Source organism: Staurois parvus, unplaced genomic scaffold (assembly GCF_062004578.1).
Source record: "Staurois parvus isolate SC_StPar_1 unplaced genomic scaffold, SC_StPar_1.0 ptg000009l, whole genome shotgun sequence".
Lineage (NCBI taxonomy): Eukaryota > Metazoa > Chordata > Amphibia > Anura > Ranidae > Staurois > Staurois parvus.
The window spans coordinates 3,178,361-3,203,785 of NW_028317805.1; the positions used below are offsets into that span (position 1 = coordinate 3,178,361).

Here is a 25,425-nt window from a genome sequence, read left to right on the forward strand (position 1 = left end):
TCATTCACAGTGGTTGTGGATGGGTCTGCATCCTCTTGCCATGTTCTTTGCTATAAAATGTTGCTTGCTGTGAAGACTAGAATTTAAAACCTGGAAACGCACAGCCCTTCACAGGCTTTAAATTTGGGGCAAATATCAAGATAAAGTTAGCAAGGCAGCTAGCTCAACAAGGTGAATACGAAGTTAAAAATCAGAGCCACTGTGGAAGGAATATAAGCCACTAGAAATAGATACACATAAGGAACAGTGGAGAGTAGCATGAAAAAGTTGGCCATACAGTAGTTGAATTTAGTTAAAAATGTTCATTTTCAGAAACTTCCAATGGTTAATGGGATCAAATCAAAGATTGTTTTTGACCATAGCGGTGAGAGGGTTCAAAGGAGAAGGATGGAAATTGTTTCTTGATTGAACAAAATTCTGTCTTTGAATGTGGTTTCCATTCTGGAAAAAGACACAAAACATTCTGGACTTCTAGTCAACTAGCAGGTCTCAACATAAGTTTAAAGTGGTTGTAAACCCTTACCTATACCCAGTGAAGTGACTGAGCTAAGGTTATACACAGAGATTAAACAAATCCTCCTACATATGTTGTACCTTTTTATTTGTAGCCAGGGGCGGACTGACAACTCATCAGGCCCCTGGGCAATAGGGGATCATGGGGCCCCTGTGTCCTTGCTCAAACTCAAAAAAGCCTATGAAAAAGGTACCAGGGGCATCTCTTGGGGCCTCCTACTGACCCCAGGCCCTCGGGCAGTGCCCGAGTTTCCAAATGGTCAGTCCGCCCCTGTTTGTGGCCATTTGTCCTGTACATCCTTGTAAAACTCAAGATGAAAAGGATTTTTTCGCAGACTCACAAACAGGGGACCGGAAGCTGCAATAACACACTATACAAGAGCTCTGAAAGTTGATTGGAGGGAAAGGACACACCCCCTTCACACAGCACCCAGGAACAGAGCTGAGGCTGTCAATCAGCTGATGCTTCCTCCCCTGTCACCTTTTTAGCTGTTAGTGTCAGGAAAACTTTTCAGAAGTGATTCATGTCGATAACAGAGGAACTAAGCACCAGAGAGAAATGACATTTAGTGCTTTAGGGAGAGGCATGTAAACATTATAGAAATATGTGCTTTGTTCAGATTTCATGTCTGAGGTTTACAACCACTTTAAGGCCTTTCAAATACAATTATATGACTCATTGTCAAGATCAAATGTTTTGATGAATGATTTTTCAGAATTTCCATACTAAGATACCAACAAAATTCTACTGGCGTATGGCCTGCCTACCTAGTTGTTAGTAGTACCTAGTAGTTTGCTATCTACACAATATGCAAAGCCTAGTAGTGACTCCACTGCACAGAGTTAAACTGATGTCGGGAAAAGGCTTGGCATAGGCAGAAAACATTATAGAATACTAGGCAGACAGCAGGCACTGCTAACAAGGTAATAAGCCCAAAACCAAAAATGTAATATAGTGTAGCTTACCAATTGTGGTAGCTGCATTAGATTTTGTTTAGGCTTTCTTCCCTCTTTTTTCACCTGGTGATCTGGCCAATAACACACCTGTATTAGAGTGCCTCCACTCTGGATGAAGGAGCACAAGGGGAACCTTTGAACAGCAGCAGTCTGGGGGGAGGGGATTGTTAGATGTGCTAGCAGATTTAGATATACTAACAAATTGAAGCTAAACTCCAGCTAACACTTTATAAACAGTAACAGCACCAGTTTTTTTTTTTTTTAGGAATAAAGGATTTACATTAATAAATAAAAGCTGATTGTTGGTAAATGGTTTGTCTCATCTCTGTAACTGTTACGTCTGGGAGAGAGCTTGTTCTTTTGAAAAACAACAGACTTACTGACCAGATCACCAGCCTAAAAAAGAAAACGAATGCAGCCACCACATCTAAGAATTGGTAAGCCGCAATATAATGTTTGCTTTTGGGTTGAGTACTGCCTCTAAAAAAAGTAATCGGATGCCAGAATTAATTTTTCTTGGTGTTCTACTACTCTATGTAACACAGCGTTTTTCAACCACTGTGCCGCGGCACACTTGTGTGCCGTGAGATATTGTCTGGTGTGCCGTGGGAAAAATTGCAATTTCATCCGTAACATGTGGCCTCGGCTCACAAATAGACCAATCATTAGAACAGCAATGGGCAAACTACGGCCCGGCGGACCTTTTAATCTGGCCCGCAGAGCGTGATACTGTCAGGATGATCTGTCCCCCTCGACGATTCTGTGCATGTGCCGGAGATCGCCGATCGGCTGCTAATGCCTGAAACTGGCACATGCGCAGATACGTCGAGGGGGACAGATCCTCATAGGAGACAGATTTTCATGCTACACCGGAACGGCGAGAGGAATGCGCGGAGCAAAGGTAAGTGAATTGACACAGGGGGGGCTTGGGGACTTAATATGGGGGATGAATTACTATGGGGGATGAATTACTATATGGGGGATGAATTACTATATGGGGGATGAATTACTATATGGGGGATTAATTACTATGGGGGATGAATTACTATATGGGGGATTAATTACTACGGGGGATGAATTACTACGGGGGATGAATTACTATATGGGGGATGAATTACTATGGGGGATGAATTACTATGGGGGATGAATTACTATATGGGGGATTAATTACTATGGGGGATGAATTACTATGGGGGATGAATTACTATGGGGGATGAATTACTATATGGGGGATTAATTACGATGCTTACTATGGGGGAATATTACTATACTTACTATGGATGACACATACACATCATTCATCTACTCTTGGTCTGGCCCCCGGGTCCAATATATGAACCCATTGCGGCCCTCAAGTCAAAAAGTTTTTCAATAAATTTTTTTAACATTTTCTAATGGTGGTGTGCCTCGTGATTTTTTTCATGAAAAAAGTGTGCCTTTGCACAAAAAAGGTTGAAAAACACTGATGTAACAGATGAAGAAAAAGAAAACTCCATGACTAAAAAGACTTGAGGGTAATGTTCATACCAGGGGTGGACTGACAGCTCATGGGGCCCCTGGGCAATAGGGGATCATGGGGCCCCTGTGTCCTTGCCCAAACAAAAAAGTCTATAAAAAAGGTACCAGGGGCATCTCATGGGGCCCCCTACTGACCCCGGGCCCTCGGGCAGTGCCTGAGTTTCCAAATGGTCAGTCCGCCCCTGGTTCATACATTATATAACTTCCCATATGAAATGTATGCATATATTCTTAAGTTTAAATCCATCCCAGACATGGATATTATTTGATTCATGGATGTCACCCTTCCTACGTGCTTTGTCCAAAAGGAAGTTTCTACGCCCTCCAAAGAATTATATTATTATGTTTTATTAATAACTCGCCTGTTTGTCTAGTATGGGGCTGTTGACTTTTTATATCATCTGCTAGAAGACTGCTTGCCAGTAATTGCCGTTAACATTTGTTATCATGAAAAGGGAGTGTAAAAAGATTTATTTTTTGCTTTATTTAGAAACTTGTGCAATCCCATATAAGGATTCCTATTCCCAAATTGTGCAGCTAATGATGGTGGTTGGGTAACTTGACCCAACCTATCATGGATTAAGGCTGCTCAGTGCCTCCTCTAGTCTCCTGAGAATATCTTGTAATTGGCAAAACATAGTTGTTGTCAGGTTTGAGAAGTCTTACACAAAGGTATCCTTCAATCGTAGTGACGTTTATAGTTTTAGTACTTTTTATGTTGCTGGATTAAAGAAAGTCATAAGGTGGACTGGGGTTGTATCAACTCAAGTGCTGAACCTTTTGGTACTCAGGCTTGTGAATAACAATTTGAAATTTTAAAAAGCATAATACTAATGCAAAATTCTTCTAAGACCTGATATTTGCAACTGTGAGACCTGTTTGTAGCTGGGAAATTATGTCATAGCACATTATGATATTATCTTGCAGGGGGAAATAGTTTTTTCTTTTTTACTACCGCTTTAAGTAGACATGTCACTTACCTGGGCAATACAGAATGAACATAAAGGAGTTGATCTACTAAAACTGGAGAGTGAAAAATAAGGTGCGGTTGTGCATAGTAGCCAATCAGCTTCTAACTTTATGTAATACAAAACATAAGAAAAGGTTACCTTCAGTTAAACTATGAATATGTATGTAACCAATAGATCTACAGATACAGACAGCTACATTTATGCAAATGTTGACTTTTTAAGGAAAGGTCAAGCCTGGATCTGCCTCCTCCCACCTGCCAAGCTTAAAGCGGAGTTCCACTGCAAAATATAAAATTCAGCAGCTACAAAAACTGTAGCTGCTGACTTTTAAAAAACACCTGTCCCTCAATCCTGCGGTGTCCTCCCTGCAGCCTGTTTCATTGGTCATCCGGTGTTCCCGGCACCGGCATCTTCTGTGTGGGTGCCCAGCTCTGCCAGCTTGCGGCATCACATCTGGGTGCCCAGTGCGCATGTGCAAGTAGTGATGCCCTTTCTGAATGGTCCCGTAGTATAAGACTAGACGGAGGGGAAGGACAACTTCTGCTACTGATCACCTAGGTGATTGCAGCGGAAGTGGGAGCGGGTACCTGTCAATTTTGGGTACCCGCTCTCCCCATGCTCCCCAAAGGTGCCAATGGGGAGCAGAGGTCTAGTCTTTAAAGTGGAACTTTTGGGTGGAGATCCACTTTAACTGTTAGTGAGGCCAACTATATTATCCAAATATTGTGAACTGTGAACATCAAGAATTTCAGAGCAAGCAGCACTGTAAACTGTAAACTTAAAAATACAATAAAATACAGAGCATTCAAAGCACACATACTCATAGCACTGTATTGGAACCTTTGGGGAGCGTAAAAGCAAAGAATAGTGTAGATGAAAGCTAAAACTATACTATGTTAAAGGATAAGTTCACCTTTGGGAACATGTTACATGTTCCACCTGTTTTTAGGGTGGAACATGTAACATGTTCCGGATCCTGCAGCTGCCACCTGCTCCCCCCCCCCTCCCCATGACAGAAGTATAGGGAGAAGTTCCCCGTACTAACTGTCACTTTTCAAAAACAGTCCTCTGTGAATGAATGGATTGCAAGTCCCGGCAGCCTTAGTGGCTGTCGGCTTGTAGCCCTCAAGGAACTGCCACGGAGCTGTGAGCACTGTGGTAGTTCATTGAGTCTTCTTGTCAGCAAATATCAGCTTGTCCATATAGGATATACAAGCAAGCACATACACTGAAAGTGTGCAGGAGACCTGCATGGCATCAGCAATCTGTTGATCACTGGTGTAACGGTTTACAGGCTCCTAACACAAAAAATAATAAATACATTTTTTTACCTGCAAAAAAATGTGCATTTATTATTTTTTGTGGAAAGGTGAACTTATCCTTGAATTGTTTTTTGCAGTTAAGATAACTATTATACAAGTGTTTAAAAGTTTCCAAACACTCTGACCTGGGTTTCCCCTTCTGTGGCATCCTCAGGAGATGTAAGGGAGGATACCACACAATGCTACATTTGTTGTTAAAACTCATTTTTCACTCCATTACTCATTATTAACCTTTTATTAAACATATATAACACTATGTCATAGAATGTATGCAGTGAAGGACAAATTTAACTTTAGCAAGAATTATTAAGATCTGTATATAACTGTCTATACCTTTTTGGATCCTTTGTATCTACTAATCCAGCCTTTCTCAGCCTGTGTTCCTTGGAACCCTATGGTTTCTCCAGAGGTTGCTAGGGGTTCCTTAAAGAATGAGCAATTTTTACCTCTCAAATAAGTTACTATTGGCATGAATCTCTTTAGCTATCTGTAAGAGAAATTCTTCCCATTTACTGCAAATGTAAGGAGCGTTCTTCCCACTGACCACAATACTAATGTACTATGATAGGGCAGCACAGTGGCTAAATGGTTAGCACTTCCACCTGGCAGTACTAGGGTCATCGGTTCAAATCCCAACCACAGCACCACCTGTCTGGAGTTTGCATGTTCTCCCTGTGCCTGTGTGGGTTTCCTCTGGGTACTCCGGTTTCCTCCCATACTCCAAAGACATGCTGGTAGGTGGATTGGCTCCTCTCTAAATTGGCCCTAGTATGTGTATGTATGAATGTGAGTTAGGGACCTTAGATTGTACGCCCCTTGAGGGTTAGGGACAGATGTGAATGTACAATATATATGTAAAGCACTGCGTAAATTGACGGCGCTATATAAATACTTCAAATAAATAATGAACTATAGTTAAAATAATCATTAGCAGCCAGAAAATTATTTCAAGAGTTCATTGGTGCTAAAAAGGTTGAGAAAGGCTGTACCAATCATGTTGACGTAGGGTTTTGCTAGAAGGTACTCATATGGATTTTTTTCACCATATGCCTATGTGTTTGAATTTTCTATAAACCAACAGAAATGAATTACAAAGGTGATTTATAACTACAGTAAAGAGAGGATAAGATGCTGCTCAAGTGACCCACTGCTTAGGTAGTGTAAATGTATGTGACCTCAGCCAACACCATGCCAGCCACGGCCCTTGCCGGGGGGGGGGGGGGGGGTTCGGTCACACCGGTGGGCGAGTTGAAATGCATCAGAGGGTTTTGCTGGAGTGGTGTTGGCTGAGGCCACATACACGTACATTACCTAAGCACTGGGTTGGATGAGCTGCTACTTAACCTTTCTTTCATATTGGACCCATGCTTCTGGGTGGTACATAGCTGCTTGCTCTTTTAATTACATGACTGGCAGGGAAATCCTTTACCTTCCAGCTTGGAGTGGCACCTCAAGTCTCGTGCATATCACTGTTATAACTATAGTAGGTGCATAAAGTACTACAGCTCGGGGATCTATAAGATCATCAGACCCTCATACGACTGCTGCTACAATTCTTTACCATGTTCACTCTTTGGTATACTCAGACATCATTCTGCATGGAGTCAAGCAAAGGTTCTCAATTCTGTCCACAGGCCTCCCCAACAGTGCATGTTTTTAGACGTGCTCACAAGACAACAGGCAAATTTAGCTAGGGAACATGTTTCAATCATTGCATAAAATCATTAGAATTCCTATGAGGAAAACCACAAAGTACACACTGTTGCTGAAAGTCAATATCGGTGCTTCCAATAGGCAAACTAGGCAGCTGCCTAGGGCACACTGCCACCTAGGGGAGCTTTTGCGCAGCACAGGAGGGCACTCTGTGTGGGATGCTGCCATGAATGATCCTTCAGCTGAGGGGAGGTGCGGCAGAGGAGAGGAAGGACAGAGGAAGATGCTGGGTGTCTGGGGCCAGTGTAGCAGCTGAGCTGCCGTTCCTTCCAATGTTCCTCTCAGACTCAGTCCCTTACTGCAAGCTGCCTGGTGGCTGCTAATCACTATGGAGTGCCAGCCCTTCTCTTCCCATTCATCAGCAGAAGCATAGCTGCGTCTGCAGAGGAAGGTAATGTCTGACTCTGATGTCTCGTGTCTGTGTGAGTATGACCCGGCCGGTCATCATATGTGCAATGTGTCAGTGAGTGATGACATCATCATGATCCAACAGCCTGCTCTTTCTAATGCCTGCTGATCTGTGTCATTGTTGGTGGTGGTGTGTTGTGTTGGATCTGTCACTGTGTGGGATCGCTCAGTTCAGGTGTTCTCTGTGTGTGTGGGCTGGGCTGCCTGCTATCACAGCATTTTATCTTTCCCGATTGCCTGGGGAATTCCAGCCTGGGATCTGTCAGAGTGTGGATCCATCATCCTCCACTCACTGCAACTGTCACCCTGCCACTGCCAGCCACAGAAACAGTCCATCCATCACTGATTTTGTCTTTAATATTGGTGCTGGTGGCATCTCATAGCACTTATTTTTGCATATGAAAAGAAACTTAGCAGTTTCATGTTGATTTAATATTTTGTACTGTTTTTAAAAAAATAAAAAAATTTTGGGGTGGGGGACAAGTAGCTAGTCTTGCCTAGGGCGCAAAATAGTCTAGCATTGGCCCTGCTTAAAATGATTGTAAAGGTATTTTCTTTTAAATAACAAATATGTCATACTGACCTGCTCTGTGCAATGGTTTTGCAGAGAAAAGCCCAGATCCTCCTCTTTTCAGGTCCTCCACCAGCACTCCTTCCCCTTCCCCACTTGCTATGGGGCTACTCATGCGTGCTCACTCCTGAGCTAGGTCTGTGTGTCGACACACAGAGAGCGCAGCTTGGCCCACCCCTGCTCCCTCTTCACTAGCAGTGATTGACAGCAGTGGGAGCCAATGAAAAGGGAGACAGCCACTGCTCTCATGCACATCACTGGATCAAGATTGGGCTCAAGTAAATATTTGGAGGGGGGGGGGGGGGGTGCTGCACACTGAAGATTTATTACCTTCATGCAGAGAATGGATGAAGGTAAAAAAACTCTCAGCCTTCAGAACCACTTTAAACACGGGGACAGGTTTGACACATGCAGTAAAGTAGTATTGAGCTGTCATTTGCACCCTACTTTCTGTTCTGCTTACCGGGTAACTTGTAGGTTTGTTACAAATATATAATCCCTTGTATCAAAAGGCAGAATTGTACTGTTGAAGGCCATTGTTTGATACATGAGGAGGCCTCTATCGGAGGAATAACTAAAAACCAAAGGATCCTGGTGTAAATGTTTAAAAATTAAACTGTGGGTACTCCTAGCTAAGTAAAAAATCACATCCTGTCATTGTCAGCGCCATTTTTTCTATATTGTCAGGACTTAATGTACATGATCTTTACAACCAAGTTAAAAATAGCATTTCAGTGGAAGCCTACCTTCTACTTATTATTTCATCTCTTGTTTATGGAAAGTAACTGCGTTTTCAGCCAAAATGCTGCCATGGACTATAATTAGAGTCTCCACTTAGCTTAATAAAACAGAGAGAAACGCATAATGGCCTTACCATGCAGGATGGCTGAAAGAGACATCGAAGCAGCAGTCATTACACTTCCATTAGGTGAAGCCTATCTATGCTCAGTGTTTAGGATATGATAAAATGTAATGGAAAAGCACAGTCTAAAATGCTCTTACACTTCTAAGTACTCAATTATAGCCACACTGAATTGTACCTACACCTCCATGAACCAGCCAAGATTTTGAAAAGGCCACACAAGGCTTAGCTGAAACCATATGCAACTCTGCGAGAAGGAATTTGTAAGATCCAGAGGTGAATCATCTACACGGCAAACTGGCCTTTATATTAAGAGAAAAAGCCCTGTTTGTACACCATATGGAAAGCCATTGCGTGAGTTAAAAATGCATCGTGACAATTTATAAAGACATGTAGACATTTTTTTATTGCGGTTTTCTTGTTCACCTGCAGGAGATTTGTCCATCCACCCTGTAAAGTGTGGCCAGCCTAAGATTCATCTTAGATGTCACATACAGTGCTGTATTTCTGATGAATGCCTATGGATTTCTAGGCAGGAATCTTGATCAGCAATTGAGTAACCTAATTTGAAACCGCAGGCACAGAAATATGTGTAGGGAGTTTATTATGCAACAGTGGATACATAATAAGTGATTACATAGCAAAATAAAAGAGCTAACAAATAACACCACACAGATAACAGAAATAAAGGCAAACAATAATGAACAATCAAGCTACAAAAAGCTAGAATCAACATATCTGCAAGGTTATTCACTCAACCATATACAGGGTGCAGGATGGACTAATGCAGGCCATAGCTGGGTCGTTTATCGATCGAATTTTCGTCCGCACAAAAAATCGGCCGATATTCACGCCGTTAGTGGGGCCAGCCTGTCGGACATTTTTCGCGGATATTCTTGTTTAGTTTTATTGGTCATGCTGGAAAATCTGCGAAAAACAGCCATTTTTCATGGATATTGATGGCAGCATTGGCAACGGGGCCGACCGACTTTTCGTTTATCAGCTGAAATTTCTGCCGATAAATGGCCTGTCTATGGCCTGCCTAATGCGGGACTTGGAATGGGACAAGCAAAGGATCAGAAGGAGAAAAGACAATGAAATTTGGCCAGATGCTGAGATTCAGGATCAAAGTATAACAGGAGGCTAGAGATGCACAACATGCAGTCTGAATGCTGGGGAGCTTGACTCAGGAAAAGGTTGGGATATAAGAACCTCAGCCATGCTCAGGTGGTAACTAGTGCAGTAACCGTTACTACAAGGAAACGCTACTTGGTACTGGTGACACTAGATCAGTGGTGTCCAAACTGTGGCCAGATGCAGCCCTTTGCTTGCCTTTATCTGGCCCTTAAGGCATTATTATTACGACTGACACCGACAATGGAGCAGAATTCCTGCCACTGACACTAACAATGGGGCACTATTCCTTTCACCAATACCAACCATGGGGCATAATTCCTTTCACTGACACCAACACGGGGGGCACTATTCTTCCCACTGACACCAACGATGGGCACTATGCCTCCCACTGGCACCAATGATGAGGCACTATTTCACCCACTAACACCAACTATTTCTCCTCCTAATATCAAAGCTTGGGGCATTGTTTAGTCCCACTGGGCACAGTCCCCCTAGAGTCTGAAGGACAGGAAACTGGCCTTTTGTTTAGAAAGTTTAGAGAACCCTGCATTAGATCCTAAATTGTCCCAATGCTTCCTGAGATGCATGACATGACTGTCCCCGGAGACTTTGGGCAGCTGGGGGCGTCATTCTTGCCTAGGTGATAAAAGTGAAAACGTGGGCTTCACTCCAGAGGAAGGAGGGAGCAGTATTCTTCAAGAAGAAAAGAGTAAAGGTCCACTTTACCAATTATCAAAAGTCACAAAAACATTTTTGCATTTTGCATGGAGAAGGAAAGGTCTTCTGTCTGGTTTATATTGCTAGATCCCTGATAGGTAGATTTCCCATCGCCAAAAATAGGTGCACACCAAAACCAGATGTGAGGGGGAAAGAAGGCCTTTCCCTAAAGAAGTCATGTGAGAAGTGACGCAACGCATCGTGCAGAGTCGGGTGATGTCACTTCTGGCTTGAGATTGAAACCGGTTGTTAGAGGTAAACCACTCTATATATATAGTACATTTACATCAATCCCTAACCCTCAAGGGGTGTACAATCTAAGGTCCCTAACTCACATTCATACATACACATACTAGGACCAATTTAGACAGGATCCAATTAACCTTCCAGCGTGTTTTTGGGCTGTGGGAGGAAACTGGAGTACCCAGAGGAAACCCATGCAGGCACAGGGAAAACATGCAAACTCCAGGCAGGTGGTGCTGTGGTTGGGATTCAAACCAATGACCTTAGTGCTGCAAGGTGTAAGTGCTAACCATTTAGCCACTGTGCTATCCCAACATTTTGATAAAAATAATACATTATTGGCGAATTTCCCTTTCCTCTCCTGAAAACAATATTTTTAGCCACTGTGGACATACAGTACTTTGACCTCTTAAAGGGACCATCACGCTTATTTTCTTGGACCAGGAGTACACTTCCATGGAGGAGAGCCCATACTGATGGGTTTCAAGCTCATATGACCTATATTTTTTAAGGGTCTAGTTGGAAGGTTAGTGTGTATTCTGTATGGTGGTGGAGCACTGTCCTGTTGGATGTGATTGTACACAAGCAAGACACTATGTTGAATTAACTGTTAAGCACCAGTTGGACTTTGTTTCTGATTGGGACTTTTTTGTCACTTTTTACTGTGTGTTTATTATTCATGTTATTTATATCAGCGATATTTGATTCCTCATAAAGATTATTCTACTATATAATACTTATATATTTTTTATTAATTTGATTTTGTCTATCTTGTTTTGGTGGATTGTTAATAAAGACTTACAGTATTTTTAAGGTACTCATACAATATACTTCTTTTTTGTGATATCTGCTCACTTGAGTGATGTACCATGAGTTTATTAGACGGACTATTCATGATTTTTATTGAAGTGATTTTTATATTATCACTGCATAGTTCACATGGCAAATAGGAGCAGCACAACACTTATTTTGTTTTATGTTTTCATTTGATGTGGGAACACATTAGGGTATATGCAGCAGCTCTGGATTGGTGGGTCTAGGTCAGGGGTCTGCAACCTTTAAGACATAAAGAGCCACTTGGACCCGTTTCCGAGAGGGAAAAAAAGACTGGGAGCCGCAAAACCATTGCAACATTTAAAACAAATCCGACGCTGCATATATTGCAAAAAGCGCTCTGGTCATGAAGGGGGTTTAAGGGCCCAGTAAGCAAAGGGTTAATCAGGGCCACAGTGTATCGTCATAATCACAATCATAGCCTTAGGTCAGTGGTGGGCAACCTTTTTTTTCAACTGAGCCAAATCTCGCCAAAACCACGATTGAAATTTATTTTGAGAGCCACATTTTTAAAACTGAAAATACATCCCCCATATAGTAATTCATCTCCCATAGTAATTCATCCCCCATATAGTAATTCATCCCCCATAGTAGTTCATCCCCCATATAGTAATTCATCCCCCATAGTAGTTCATCCCCCATAGTAGTTCATCCCCCATATAGTAATTCATCCCCCATATAGTAATTCATCCCCCATATAGTAATTCATCCCCCATAGTAATTCATCCCCCATATAGTAATTCATCCCCCATAGTAATTCATCCCCCATATAGTAATTCATCCCCCATATAGTAATTCATCCCCCATATAGTAATTCATCCCCCATATAGTAATTCATCCCCCCTTTAGTAATTCATTCCCCATATTAATTCATCCCCCATATTAATTCATCCCCCATATTAAGTCCCCAAGTCCCCCCTGTGTCAATTCACTTACCTTTGCTCCTCGCGTTCCTCTCGCCCTGTTCCCGCGCCGTTCCGGTGTAGCATGAAAATCTGTCTCCTATGAGGTGCTGTCCCCCTCGACGTGTCTGCGCATGTGCCAGTTTCAGGCAGTAGCAGCCGATCGGCGATCTCCGACACATGCGCAGATACGTCGAGGGGGACAGATCCTCATAGGAGACAGATTTTCATGCTACACCGGTCTTCAGGGCGGACTGTGAGAGGAGCCTAGCGGGAGCCTAGCTCCGCAGGCCGGATTAAAAGGTCTGCCGGGCCGTAGTTTGCCCATTGCTGCCCTATTGCCTGTCACCTGGTGGGCAGTGTGCTCCGGAGCCGCAGCCAAGGTGAAAAAGAGCCGCATGCGGCTCTGGAGCCGCGGGTTGCAGACACCCGGTCTAGGTACTGTCTGACATAATCAAGGCAGCGCATGAGTTTTCTTTGTATCTTACATTTATGTAAAAATATTCACACCTGGAACTTTTCCTTAGTGATAATGCTTGAATTTTAAATTTGCCTGTGCCATTACTTACATCATGTTCATAGATACACCTGACCTCTGGTTATATTATTATGTTACTAATCTCTGTAAACAGAAGCTGATATTTATGGTCCTTTTAAAGCAGACTGAGACATGAGATTGCTGCTTTCCACCTATAGAATGAAACAGCAGAGGAGCCTATATTTCTTCGTACACACTGGGTACTGTCACAGCCATTATTTCATGGTAGTAAAACATATGTCCAGCTGCTCTGCAGGATTTATCATTCAGAGTCTTGTCAATGGCAGGATAAATCAGTCATCAGGCTACAAACATGCTGTTTCAACATAAAGGATTGTGGACATAGTAATCCTAGCTACTTTAAACCATATTTTTTTTAAGTTATAAAAAAATACATTTTGAACATTTACACAAACACTGAAATGTAAGGCCTCATGCACACAGGGCGTTTTTGCAGCCACTTTTAGGGGCATCAGACGTTTTTTTTTTACTGCTGCCAAACGGCCCTCCATATTATCCTATGTGTCCATGCACACACAGAATTTTAGAAGCTTTTAGTAGCAGTAGCATTCACCAGCAGGAAAAAAAAACCCCAGGGCCAGTGTGTCCAAGAACAGTAGTGTTTTGGCAGAAAAAATGCTTGACACGGCTAAACGCTAAACGTGTTTAGTGCTTGAGCGTTAATTCATTTTAATGGCCAGAATAAATTATTATTCTGGCTAATTAAATTAATTAACGCCCAAAAGCTTGATGCTTGTAAATGTGCTGAAACCAGGGGTGGACTGACCATTCGAGGACTCGGCACTGCCTGAGGGCCCGGGGTCAGTAGGGGGCCCCATGAGATGCCGCTGGTACCGTTCATTGGCTTTTTCATAGATTTTTTAAGTGTGGGTGAGGACATAGGGGCCCCATGATCCCCTATTGCCCGGGGGCCCCATGAGTTGTCAGTCCCCCCTGGCTGAAACGCTTGTAAAAACATTAGATACTTTTACAAGCGTCAGGCATTTTTTCTGCAAAAACGCAGCTACCAGGAGGACAGCTTCTAGGAGAGTTTTTTTTCAAAGTCCTGTGTGCATGAGGCCTAAAGGGGAATTCTAGCTTAAAGTGATACTAAAGTTTCAGATGTTTTGTTTTAAAAATAACAAACGTGTCATACTTACTTGCTCTGTGCAATGGTTTTGCACAGAGCAGCCCTTACCAGGGGCGGACTGACCATTCGAGCACTCGGGCACTGCCGAGGGCCCGGGGTCAGTAGGGGGGCCCCATGAAATGCCCCTGGTACCTTTTTTATAGGCCTTTTTGAGTGTGGGCAAGGACACAGGGGCCCCATGATCCCCTATTGCCCAGGGGCCCCATGAGTTGTCAGTCCGCCCCTGGCCCTTACCCTACTCTTCTGGGGTCCCCGGATGGCGCTCCTGGCCCATCCCCTCTGCTGAGTGCCCCCAGAGCAAGCTGCTTGCTTTGGGGGCACTCGTGTGTGCTCACTCCCGAGCCGCCTCTGTGTGTCTATAAGACACAGAGAGCATCGTGTGGCCTCACCCCCTCCCTCCTCACTGGCTGTAATTGACAACAAAGGGAGCCTATGGCCCCCAATTCTGTCTCTGAGCCTATAAAGAGGGAGATTTGGCTGTGCCTCCACCTAGGACAGGGCCTCTGCGAACAGAGGGGATTCTCTACCTGGGAAATTGACCAGAAAGTAATTGAAAGCAGAAGAACTATTGGAACCAGCATATACCATTAACCATAAGTATATAGATGCACTCCAGTATGGAAAAAATACAAGCTTTATATAAGAAAAGATTAATAATAGTACATACATCCAATGTACAAACAGATATTACCAGCAAAGGGCCCAACCAAGAGTCCTGGTGGAATTTATTTATTTCAGATACTTATATAGCGCAGTCAATTTATGCAGCACTTTACATATATATTGTGCATTCACATTAGTCCTTAACCCTCAAGGGGCGTACAATCTACGGTCCCTAACTTACATTCATCCATACACATACTAGGGCCAATTTAGACAGGATTAACCTACCAGCATGTCTTTGGAGTGTGGGAGGAAACCAGAGTACCAAGAGGAAACCCATGCAGGCACAGTGAGAACATGAAAACTCCAGGCAGGTGGTGCCGTGGTTGGGATTCAAACCAATGACCCTAGTACTGCCAGGTGGAAATGCAAACAATTTAGCCACTGTGCTGCAAAGTCCAGTTGCAGGGGACTCTGAGACTGAAGATCAGCAGTGATGGGAATATCTTTCAACTGTTAGTGAGCAGAAATACAACTATGTGAGCAGAAATAGAAATTCCACCATGAGGTCACCACTCACTTTTACCAACGCTGACCACAACTTATTTGATAGTATTTTTTTTCAGTATGATCACATTTTTACATAATTTTAACCCCTTGGTGCTGATGTCACACAAATATGTGGCCTCACAGAATGCCTTTTTTTCCTGGGGCCCCATATTTGCGTATCTGGTATAATTCACCTGGATGTACACAGTATTTGTGATATGTACGGTTTTACTAACAGATGTCAAAGTTGCAAAATTTTACTTAGGCATCAATATTTATATTAATTAGACATAAAGTGATCAATTACTACAAACCTTAACTGTGACTCCGTGATGTGATTACTAATATTCTGTATAGACCAGCCTCTCTCAGCTGAGGGGCCACCCGGGTTTATCAGACTTATTATCAAACAACGGAACCCCTGATGATAGTATAACACACATACCTGGAGTCATGAAAGTAGTCTTTCTTCTGTGGTGCCTCACGTGTGCTTGGAGTGCAGTGATTGCATGCTCACAGCATGGAGACCAAGGCACTATTCCTCCCACTGACACCAACAATGGGGCACTATTTCTCCCACTGACACCAAAGATGAGGCACTATTCCTTCTACTGACACCAACGATGAGGCACTGTTCCTTCCACTGACACCAACGATGGGGCACTGTTTCTCCCACTGATACCAATGATGGGGCACTGTTCCTTCCACTGACACCAATAGTGTGGCACTGTTCCTTCCACTGACACCAACAGTGGGGCACTGTTCCTTCCACTGACACCAACAGTGGGGCACTGTTCCTCCCACTGACACCAACGATGGGGCACTATTCCTCCCACTGACACCAACAGTGGGGCACTGTTCCTTCCACTGACACCAACGATAGGGCACTATTCCTTCCACTGACACTGACCCGCACATGCACTTATGACATATTCCTTTAATGCAGAACTCCTCCTACTTCCTGTTAAAACCAGGGCTGTGGAGTCGGAGTCGGAGGAAATTTTGGGTACCTGGAGTCGGAAAACAATGCTCCGAAGTACAAAAACTGAGGAGTCGGAAGTACAAAAAACTGAGGAGTCGGAGTCAGAACATTTATCTACCGACTCCACAGCCCTGGTTAAAACTACAGGACAGGAAGTGAGGGGAACTCACCCTAATAAGGTACAGATAGCTTGTGGTTGAGGCAGGGATTTTAACCCTTTCCTACTCTATCCAAAATGAAACACAAAAAGTTTTTGTCCTCTTGTGTGTTGTGTTTTATTTCACGGGTCTCCAAAGTAAGGCCCCTGGGCTACATTTTACCTAGCCTGAGGCTAGGGGGGCCACACACATAATGGCAAAGTGAAAACAGAATTTTAGAAATGCCTGTAAATTTATTAAAAAGAAAAAACTGAAATATCATGTGTACTTAAGTATTCAGACCCTTTACTAGTACTTTAATGAAGCACCTTTAGCAGCAATTACAGCCTCGAGTCGTGTTGGGTATGACGCCACAAGCTTTGCACACCTGGATTGGGGGATTTTCTGCCAGTCTTCTCTTCAAATCCTGCAGTCAGGTTGGATGGGGCTGTCAGTGGACAGCTATTTTTCTAGAGATGTTTAATAGGGTCCAAGTCAAGCCTCTAGGACGGGTGTCGGCAACCCGCGGCTCCAGAGCCGCATGCGGCTCTTTTTCACCTTTGCTGCGGCTCCGGAGCACACTGCCCACCAGGTGACAGGCAATAGGGTTGCCGTAGCTCAGTGGTCGGCAAGCCGCGGCTCTTTTAACCTCCCTGGCGGTTTTCCCGAGTGTAGCTCGTGGTAGAATTTCTATACCACGAGCTACACTCAGGCTTACCATGCGGCGCTGCTCTGGGGGTCCCTGCAGCACTTACCTTGTCCTTCGTTCCCGCGATGTGTCCCCTGCAGCGTCCCCGGCCATCTCCTCCGGCCGATGCCGGCATCCGGCTTCTGTGTTCCGGTCCCCGTGACGTCGGGACGTACGGGCGCCGCAGGCGGCGGGAAATTTAAAAAATTTAAAAAATGTCTTTTTTTTTTTTTCAATTTTCAATAGTAAAACATTGCTGTTTCATCCCATTTCACATACATATTGTCCCTAGTGCTTTGTCCTGTGCCCTGCCTGCATTTTGTCTGTTCTTTCTGCCTGGAAAGTCCATGGCGTCCAAAAAGCGTCCCTTTAGGTCAAAAGCGGTTTTAGACCGGCTAGAGAACAGCGATAGTAAATCAGAACCACTTGCAGAATTGAGTGATAATGATTTGTGGGGAAATTTTCCTAAAAATTACAGCCTACAATAAAAAACTATTTCCATGCGAAAAAATGGTACCGCTTTCAGCACAAAAAATCGGAAGGAATCATACCGCTAGGGAGGTTAATGCAGCTCTTCTGTGTGCCGGGCGCCCGCTCCCCTCCCTCCTCTCGGGCGGCCGCCCCAAAAGTCAGGACTCTGCAGCTAGCCTAGCAATGGGCAAACTACGGCCCGGCGGACCTTATAATCCGGCCCGCGGAGCGTGGCAAACATTGGCTTTCAGGATGTAGGCGGGGCAGCGTGACGAACTCCTCTCCTCTCACAGTCCGCCCTGAAGACCAGAACTGCGCGGGAACACGGCGAGAGGAACGCGCGGAGTACAGGTAAGTGAATTGACGCAATATGGGAATGAATTACTATAGGGGGGATGAATTACTATAGGGGGGATGAATTACTATAGGGGGGATGAATTACTATATGGGGGATGAATTACTATATGGGGGATGAATTACTATGGGGGATGAATTACTATAGGGGGGATGAATTACTATAGGGGGGATGAATTACTATAGGGGGGATGAATTACTATGGGGGATGAATTACTATATGGGGGATGAATTACTATATGGGGGATGAATTACTATGGGGGATGAATTACTATATGGGGGATGTATTTTCAGTTTTAAAAATGTGGCTCTCAAAATAAATTTTAATCGTGGTTTTGGCGAGATTTGGCTCAGTTGAAAAGGTTGCCCACCACTGACCTAAGGCTATGATTGTGATTATGACGATACACTGTGGCCCTGATTAACCCTTTGCTTACTGGGCCCTTAAACCCCCTTCATGACCAGAGCGCTTTTTGCAATATATGCAGTGTCGGATTTGTTTTAAATGTTGCAATGGTTTTGCGGCTCCCAGTCTTTTTTTCCCTCTCGGAAACGGGTCCAAGTGGCTCTTTATGTCTTAAAGGTTGCAGACCCCTGCTCTAGGTCATTCACAGAATTGTGAAAAACAAACAAAATGGCAGTTGACTAGTGCAAACCTCCAACTCTTTGGATTATTTTCTACCATTTCTGGTTACACAAGAAAATCCATACCCACTATCTTCAAGATATGGTACACTCACACAGAAGGTAATGAGATGATTATTAATCAGCCAATTAACCTGCATATGTGCATCCTACTAGGCTGAAATGATGATGACAAGCTATTTGAGTCTTCTGAATTCATGATTATCCACAATTTATTCCTAGGAACCTTTCATACATTTTTTTTATGTTTATTAAGGAACAGTTTAAGAGGAGAACGAATTTATTGCTCACCAAGTATGGAAATTTCATCTGATGAACACAGAAGAATTCCTACAGCCTCGTATTGATTACTTTTGCCCATACAGCTATCTGGAAGATGCCGAACGGTTCTTTATTTTAATTCTTTGATTTTAAAACATGATTGTACCATGTTCACCATGTCTATATCTACCTTTTCTACGATCTATGAGATCAAATAAATTCAACATTGCATTCACCAATGTAGTGATATATTACTCCGCATAGGATTTAATATAAACCATCTTTTAGGCAGGTTTGCGCTAGTCAACTGCCATTTTGTTTGTTTTTCATAGTATTTCTGGGTTTACAATCCACACTTAATTAGAAATGAGTCGGAGATATTAGAAGGATATATTTGATTAGTATGGCAATTTTTTCTTATTATCTTTATGTCATTCACAGAGTTGTCCCTAAGCCACTCCTGTGTTGTCTTGGCTGTGTGCTTATGATCATTGTCATGTTGAAAGGTGAACCTTTGGCCCAGTCTGAGGTCCTGAGCGCTGTAGAACAGGTTTTCTCTGTACTTTACTCCATTCAGCTTTCCCTCAGCCCTGACCAGTCTCCCAGTCCCTGTTGCTGAAAAACACCCCACAGCATGACGCTGCCACCACCATGGTATTGGGCAGGTGATGAGCAGTGACTGGTTTCCTCCAGACATAATGTTTAGAATTGAGGCCAGACAGTTCAATCTTGGTTTCATCAAACCCTTGTCAGACCCAGAATCTTGTTCTTCACAGTCTGAGAGTTCAGGTGCTTTTTTGAAAACTCTAAGTAGGCTTTCATGTGCTTTACACTGAGGAGAGGCTTCTGTTTAGCCACTCAGCCTAGACTGGTGGAGGGCTTCAGTGATGTTTGTCCTTCTGGAACTTTGTTCCATCTCCACACAGGATCTTTAGAACTCAGTCAGGATGCCCATCAGGTTGTTGGTCACCTTTCTTACTAAGGTCCTTCTCCCAGATTGCTCAGTTTGGTTGGGGGCAAGCTTTTGGAAGAGTCCTGGTTGTGCCAAACTTCTTCCGTTAGAGAATTTTGGAGGCCACTGAGCTCTTGGGAACCTTCAGTGCAGCAGTTTTTATTTTTTTTCGTTGTAGCTTTCCCCAGATCTGTGCCTTGCTATAATCCTGTCTCTAAGCTCTGCAAGCAGTTCCGTTGACCTCATGGCTTTTGCTCTGATGCAGTATGCATTGTCAGCTGTGGGGGCTTTTATAGAGAGGTGTGTGCCTTTCCATATCATGTACAATCAATTTGATTTAACACAGGTGAACTCCAATCAAGCTGTAGAAACATCTCAGCAATGAACAAGAGAAACAGGAGGCACCCAAGCTAAATTTCAAGTGTCATGTTTCTAAAATTCTGTTTTCACTTTGTCATTATGGGGTACAGAGTGTAGATTAATGAGGACAAAATGAATGTAACCACCTGCTGCCCATAGGATGTCATATGGCCTCCTGGGCTTTCAGTGGTTATACCAGGATGATGCCTGCAGCTACAGGACCATCCTGGTATCTTTCTGTTCAGCCAGTGATTCCCTGCAGCAGGAGTCTCCAAACTTTCTAAGAAAAAGGACAGTTTACTGTCCTTTGGCCCTAGAAGGGGCCAGACTGTGGCAAGTGGGATTAGAAGATGCCCTGGTATCCGTGGGCATAAACAGTGCCTCATCATTGGTATTAACGGGAGGAAGAAGGCCTCATCGTTGATATAAACAGGTAGAATAGTGCCACTGATGGTGTCAGTGGAAGGAAGGGTGTCCCATCATTGGCATCAGTTGGCGGAATAGAGCCCCAAGGGCCAAACAAAGGGTCACATCTGGCCCCTGGGCCGCATTTTGAAGACCACTTCCCTACAATGTAAAAGCCATACTAGTGGTTAATTAGCCACTAGATTGCTTTTACAGGTGGGAGGTGTTGGGATGCCCTGGATCCGATCTGGAGGTTCCGCTAGGTTGTCATAGAGCTGGCCATGGACCGGATGGTCCCTGGCCATCTCTATGGTCCTGGTACACCGGAAGTGATGTCCTGACATTACTACTGGGTCTGGCAGATATAAACGCTACCATTTTTTTCTGAGATCAATGTTTTTTTTTTTATCTCATGCTTTCCTGGGTAGAGGAGAGATATGGGGTCTCATAGACCCCAGATGTCTCCATAAAACCGACCTGCCATGCCTTATTTCTATCACAAGGGATGTTTACAGTTCTTCTGATAGAAAAGTGATTAAAAAAAATTAAAGGGACAGTGTAAAAATAAAATATATTTTTTTACATTATACCCATCCCCCTGTGCTGACACAGAGTAGTGCATGTATATGTAGGTCACACCCGCATATGTAAACGATGGTCACAGCAAACGTGAACGTTATAGCGAGAGCAATATTTCTAGAGATATACCTCCTCTGCAACCCTAAACTGGGAACCTGCAAAAATGTTTAAAGAGTCGCCTATGGAGATTTTTAACCACTTGCTGACTGCAGATAGCAGAAAGACAGCTTCACCGCGGCCGGCCAGTTCTGGGAGGGCATCATATGACGTGCTCCCAGAACGCACCTTCCCGTGCGCCCCCAGGGGCGCGCACCAGGCGATCTCTGTGTTCGCTGTGTCCGACGGACACAGCTGATCACGTGATGTGGTAAAAGGCCAGTCACAGCTGCGTTTTACCACATGATCAGCCGTGTCCAATGACACAGCAGATCATCGGTAAATGCAGTTGCCGGTTATCGGCTGCACTTTCCTCATGCGGTCAGAGCGTGAGGAAAGTACTGCCGATATCCGGCCATTGTCAGAGGACGGATCAGCACCGATCATCAGTGCCCTGATGATCAGTGCCCAGCAGTGCTGCCCACCTGTGCCCAGTAGTGCCACCCATCAGTGCTGCCCAGCATTGCCGCCAGTCAGTGGCATCAGTCAGTGCCACCCTTCAGTGCTGCCCATCAGTACCGCCTATCAGTGCCCATCATTGTTGCCTATCAGTGCAGCATCATCAGTGCCGCCTCATCAGTACTGCTTATCCATGCCACCTCATCAGTGCCCATCGGTGCCGCCTATCAGTGCAGCTTCATCAACGCACATCAGTGAAGGAGAAAAATTACCTGTTTGCAAAATATTATATTAGAAACAAATAAAAACTTTTTTTTTTTTGTTTTTGCTCTTTTTTTGTTTATAGCACAAAAAATAAAATGCCCAAATACCACCAAAAGAAAGCTCTATTTGTGTGAAAAAAATGATAAAACTTTCATATGGGTGCAGTGTTGCATGACCGCACAATTGTCAAAGTGCGACAGAGCTGAAAGCTGAAAATTGGCCTGGGCAGGAAGGGGGTATAAGTGCCCTGTAGGCAAGTGGTTAAATACCATTGTTTGGCACCGATCCGTGAGTGTGCACAATTTTAAAGCATGACATGTTAGGTATCTACCAGTATTTACTCGGCGTAGGACCATCCTTTATATTTTACAAAAAAAAAAGTTGGGTTATATATTCTGTATTTTGGCATTAGAATTCATTAAAGTGTATTTTTTCCCCCAAAAAAATTTGCGTTTGAAAAATTGCTGCTGTCAAAAAAAAAAGTTTCAACACCCACCATTTCATTCTCTGGGGCTTCTGCGCATATATTTATAAATATATACATAAGGTGTGGGGGTTCGGAGAAATTTTCTGAAGAAAGATGATTTTTACACATACAGGCGTACCTCGGTTAATGTAATTTTTGGTTTACGAATAAAAATCCATTGAAAATACTGCCTCAGTTTACAAAATTTTTTTCGCAATACGAACGGATTAATTGGTTTTCAGTGCATTTATGATTTTTTTTAAATCATGTCCCCGTACAGTATTTATGCCTTTAAAGTGCACTTTATAAAGAGTTTTGAACAGATAAGACTTTATTTTAACTTTTTTCTGACCTCCGGAACGGATTCATTGGTTTTCGAGGCATTCCTATGGGAAACAGCTTTTCGGTTTATGAATTTTTCGCAATACGAACGGATTAATTGGTTTTCCGTGCATTTATGTTTTTTTGTAATCATGTCCCCGTACAGTATTTATGCCTTTACAGTGCACTTTATACAGAGTTTTGAACAGATAAGACTTTATTTTTACTTTTTTCTGACCTCCGGAACGGATTCATTGGTTTTCAATACATTCCTATGGGAAACCGCATTTCGGTTTACGAATTTTTTTCGCAATACGAAACGTCCCGGAGAACGCATTAAATTGGTAAAGCGAGGTACGCCCGTAGTACAGAAATGTCAGGATTGGCCCACTAGGGAAGTTGATTCAGGCTGCAGGACTGAATAAAGGGAAGGGACTGAATGCTCTCTGAATGCACTGTACACAATGTATACAATGTATCATTCCTCCTGGTCCTCGGGGTTCCATTGTGTCCGGTGTTGGAATGTCTCAGGTTTGCATTGGAGATCTCAGGATTCCCAGCTGTAACGTCACAAAGCCAGCTGTCCTCCCGTGACGTCACAATAGCGAGGGGGGCGGAAGAGCAGGAGGCGGGGACACCGTGCTGTGTCGTCATCCCGATCCCGGGAGGTCAGACGGAAGAGCAGCGGTGAGGAGCAGGAGGAGGAGGGGGGCGCTGTGCACTGTGCAGGCCTGTGGCCGGGGATCCGGGGAGGGCTGGAGCTGGCATCCGGAAGCCGGAGTGAGCATGGAGGCCGAGGACGGGCAGGAGCTGCGGGTCGGCTCGCTGGTGCCGGTCCTGGTGGAGCAGATGGTGAATGACACTCTGGTGGTGACCCTGAGCTGCGGGGAGAAGTCCTACAGCGGGATCCTCCTGGACTGCCGGAAGAAGTGAGTACAGCCATACACCGTGCGACCGGCAACCCTCAGCGACCGATCTACAGAGACACCCCCATCCCACACTGACTGGTGGCTTCATACACCATACAATCTGATTGTAGTGAGCACACATGCTTTCTTCTTTTTTTTTTTTTTCTTTTTTTTTTTTCTTTTTTTTTTTTCTTTTTTTTTTTTTTTCTTTTCTTTTTTTAATCTTTTCAACATTCAATTTAATTAAATTGGTGGAATTTGCAATCCATTAATTAGCAATAAATTCCCTTCCAATCACTTTAGACTCCTTGTTGATCGGAGTCAGTTGGTCGGGGTGGAGTATTATTGATTGTTTTCCATTGATCGGCAGCACTGAGATTCCGTCATAAATTTGATCGGATTTCAGTCGATCGGATTATGTGATTACACGGTGGAATCAGAGGTGGGGTTGATCATTTCCAATCATATCTATCGATATCCACTTCCCTGTATGTGGCGTATCCATCAAATGGGTGCCATCCAGGTCAGAAAATGATCAATTGGATTATGTTGATCATAGATTTGACTGTATTTCGATCCTTCAGATGATGAGGTTGTATGGTCAATACAGAAATCTGATGGATAAGTCGTGATTGTATCTTCTAACGATCAATTAAATCCACTTCCATGTGTGTGTTTGTGTCATAACAATCAGGTGGGGTGTTGACTATAGATTGTTCCTATCGGGAATCGATCATTTATCAAACTTTGTATGGCTTCTATACAATCTGATTGCAGTCTGTTTTACAGTGGCCATACACAGTTCTATAAATCAATATTCGATCAGTCTCTCGATAGTAATAACCGATAGTCAACAACGCAGTTGATTGGTTTGACTCAGGGAAGTGAATTTTGACCAATAGTTGGAAGATATGATCGTAAATTATTCGTGGTGTCTGGTTCTAATACAAACAATTGGATTGATCACAATACAATGGAACTGATAAACGAACCATCTCCGGGCTGCCAATTGATACAAAGCAATGAATAATTTTCCACCTGAGCCAATCAACTCCGTTTGATCGAATCTGATCTAAGTCTGAGTCATTTGGAAGGAAAGTTGTGGCTGTTCCTGTTGACCGAATTATACATCGATCAGATAATGACATTGAGGCATTAGGCTGACCATACACTGTACAATCTGATTGTACAATCTACCCTCAACTATGTAGAATAAGTGCCTGCCTGGTTTGATACTAATTTAAGTCGGCCATAACTAGATCAAAATTAGTCCACCTGGCCGAATTTTGATCCATGTATGTGCAGGCTGCTTGTACAGAAGTCACTCTACCAATCAACATCTGTACAACCGTATAGGGCCAGCCTATAGGCCTCTATAGAAGGCCCAGTATTCTCTTGTTCAGAGTGAAGAAGAGTCGTCTTTTGATCCTCCTCTGCACAGACAGGCGTGTCATCAGACCAGGGCTTTCCTCACAGGCATGTTCTTACAGCCATTGGTGGATGGATTGGTTGGTTGGTTGGGTGGGTCAGCTGCTGGCGATCCTGCTGCTGCTGGCGACATGTTGAAAT

The 25,425-nt window shown here is 43.7% G+C and overlaps 1 protein-coding gene across 1 annotated transcript in view; it reads left to right on the top strand.

Moving 5' to 3' along the window:
• Positions 1-23,618: 23,618 nt before the first annotated feature.
• The window catches only part of PWWP2B (PWWP domain containing 2B), a 52,326-nt gene continuing 50,519 nt past the window's right edge, over positions 23,619-25,425 (top strand). Inside the window, exon 1 of the mRNA XM_089669181.1 lies at positions 23,619-23,877. Within this exon, the coding sequence (XP_089525307.1) occupies positions 23,735-23,877 (143 nt within the window). The 5' untranslated portion in view covers positions 23,619-23,734. The remainder of the gene's footprint in view (positions 23,878-25,425) is intronic.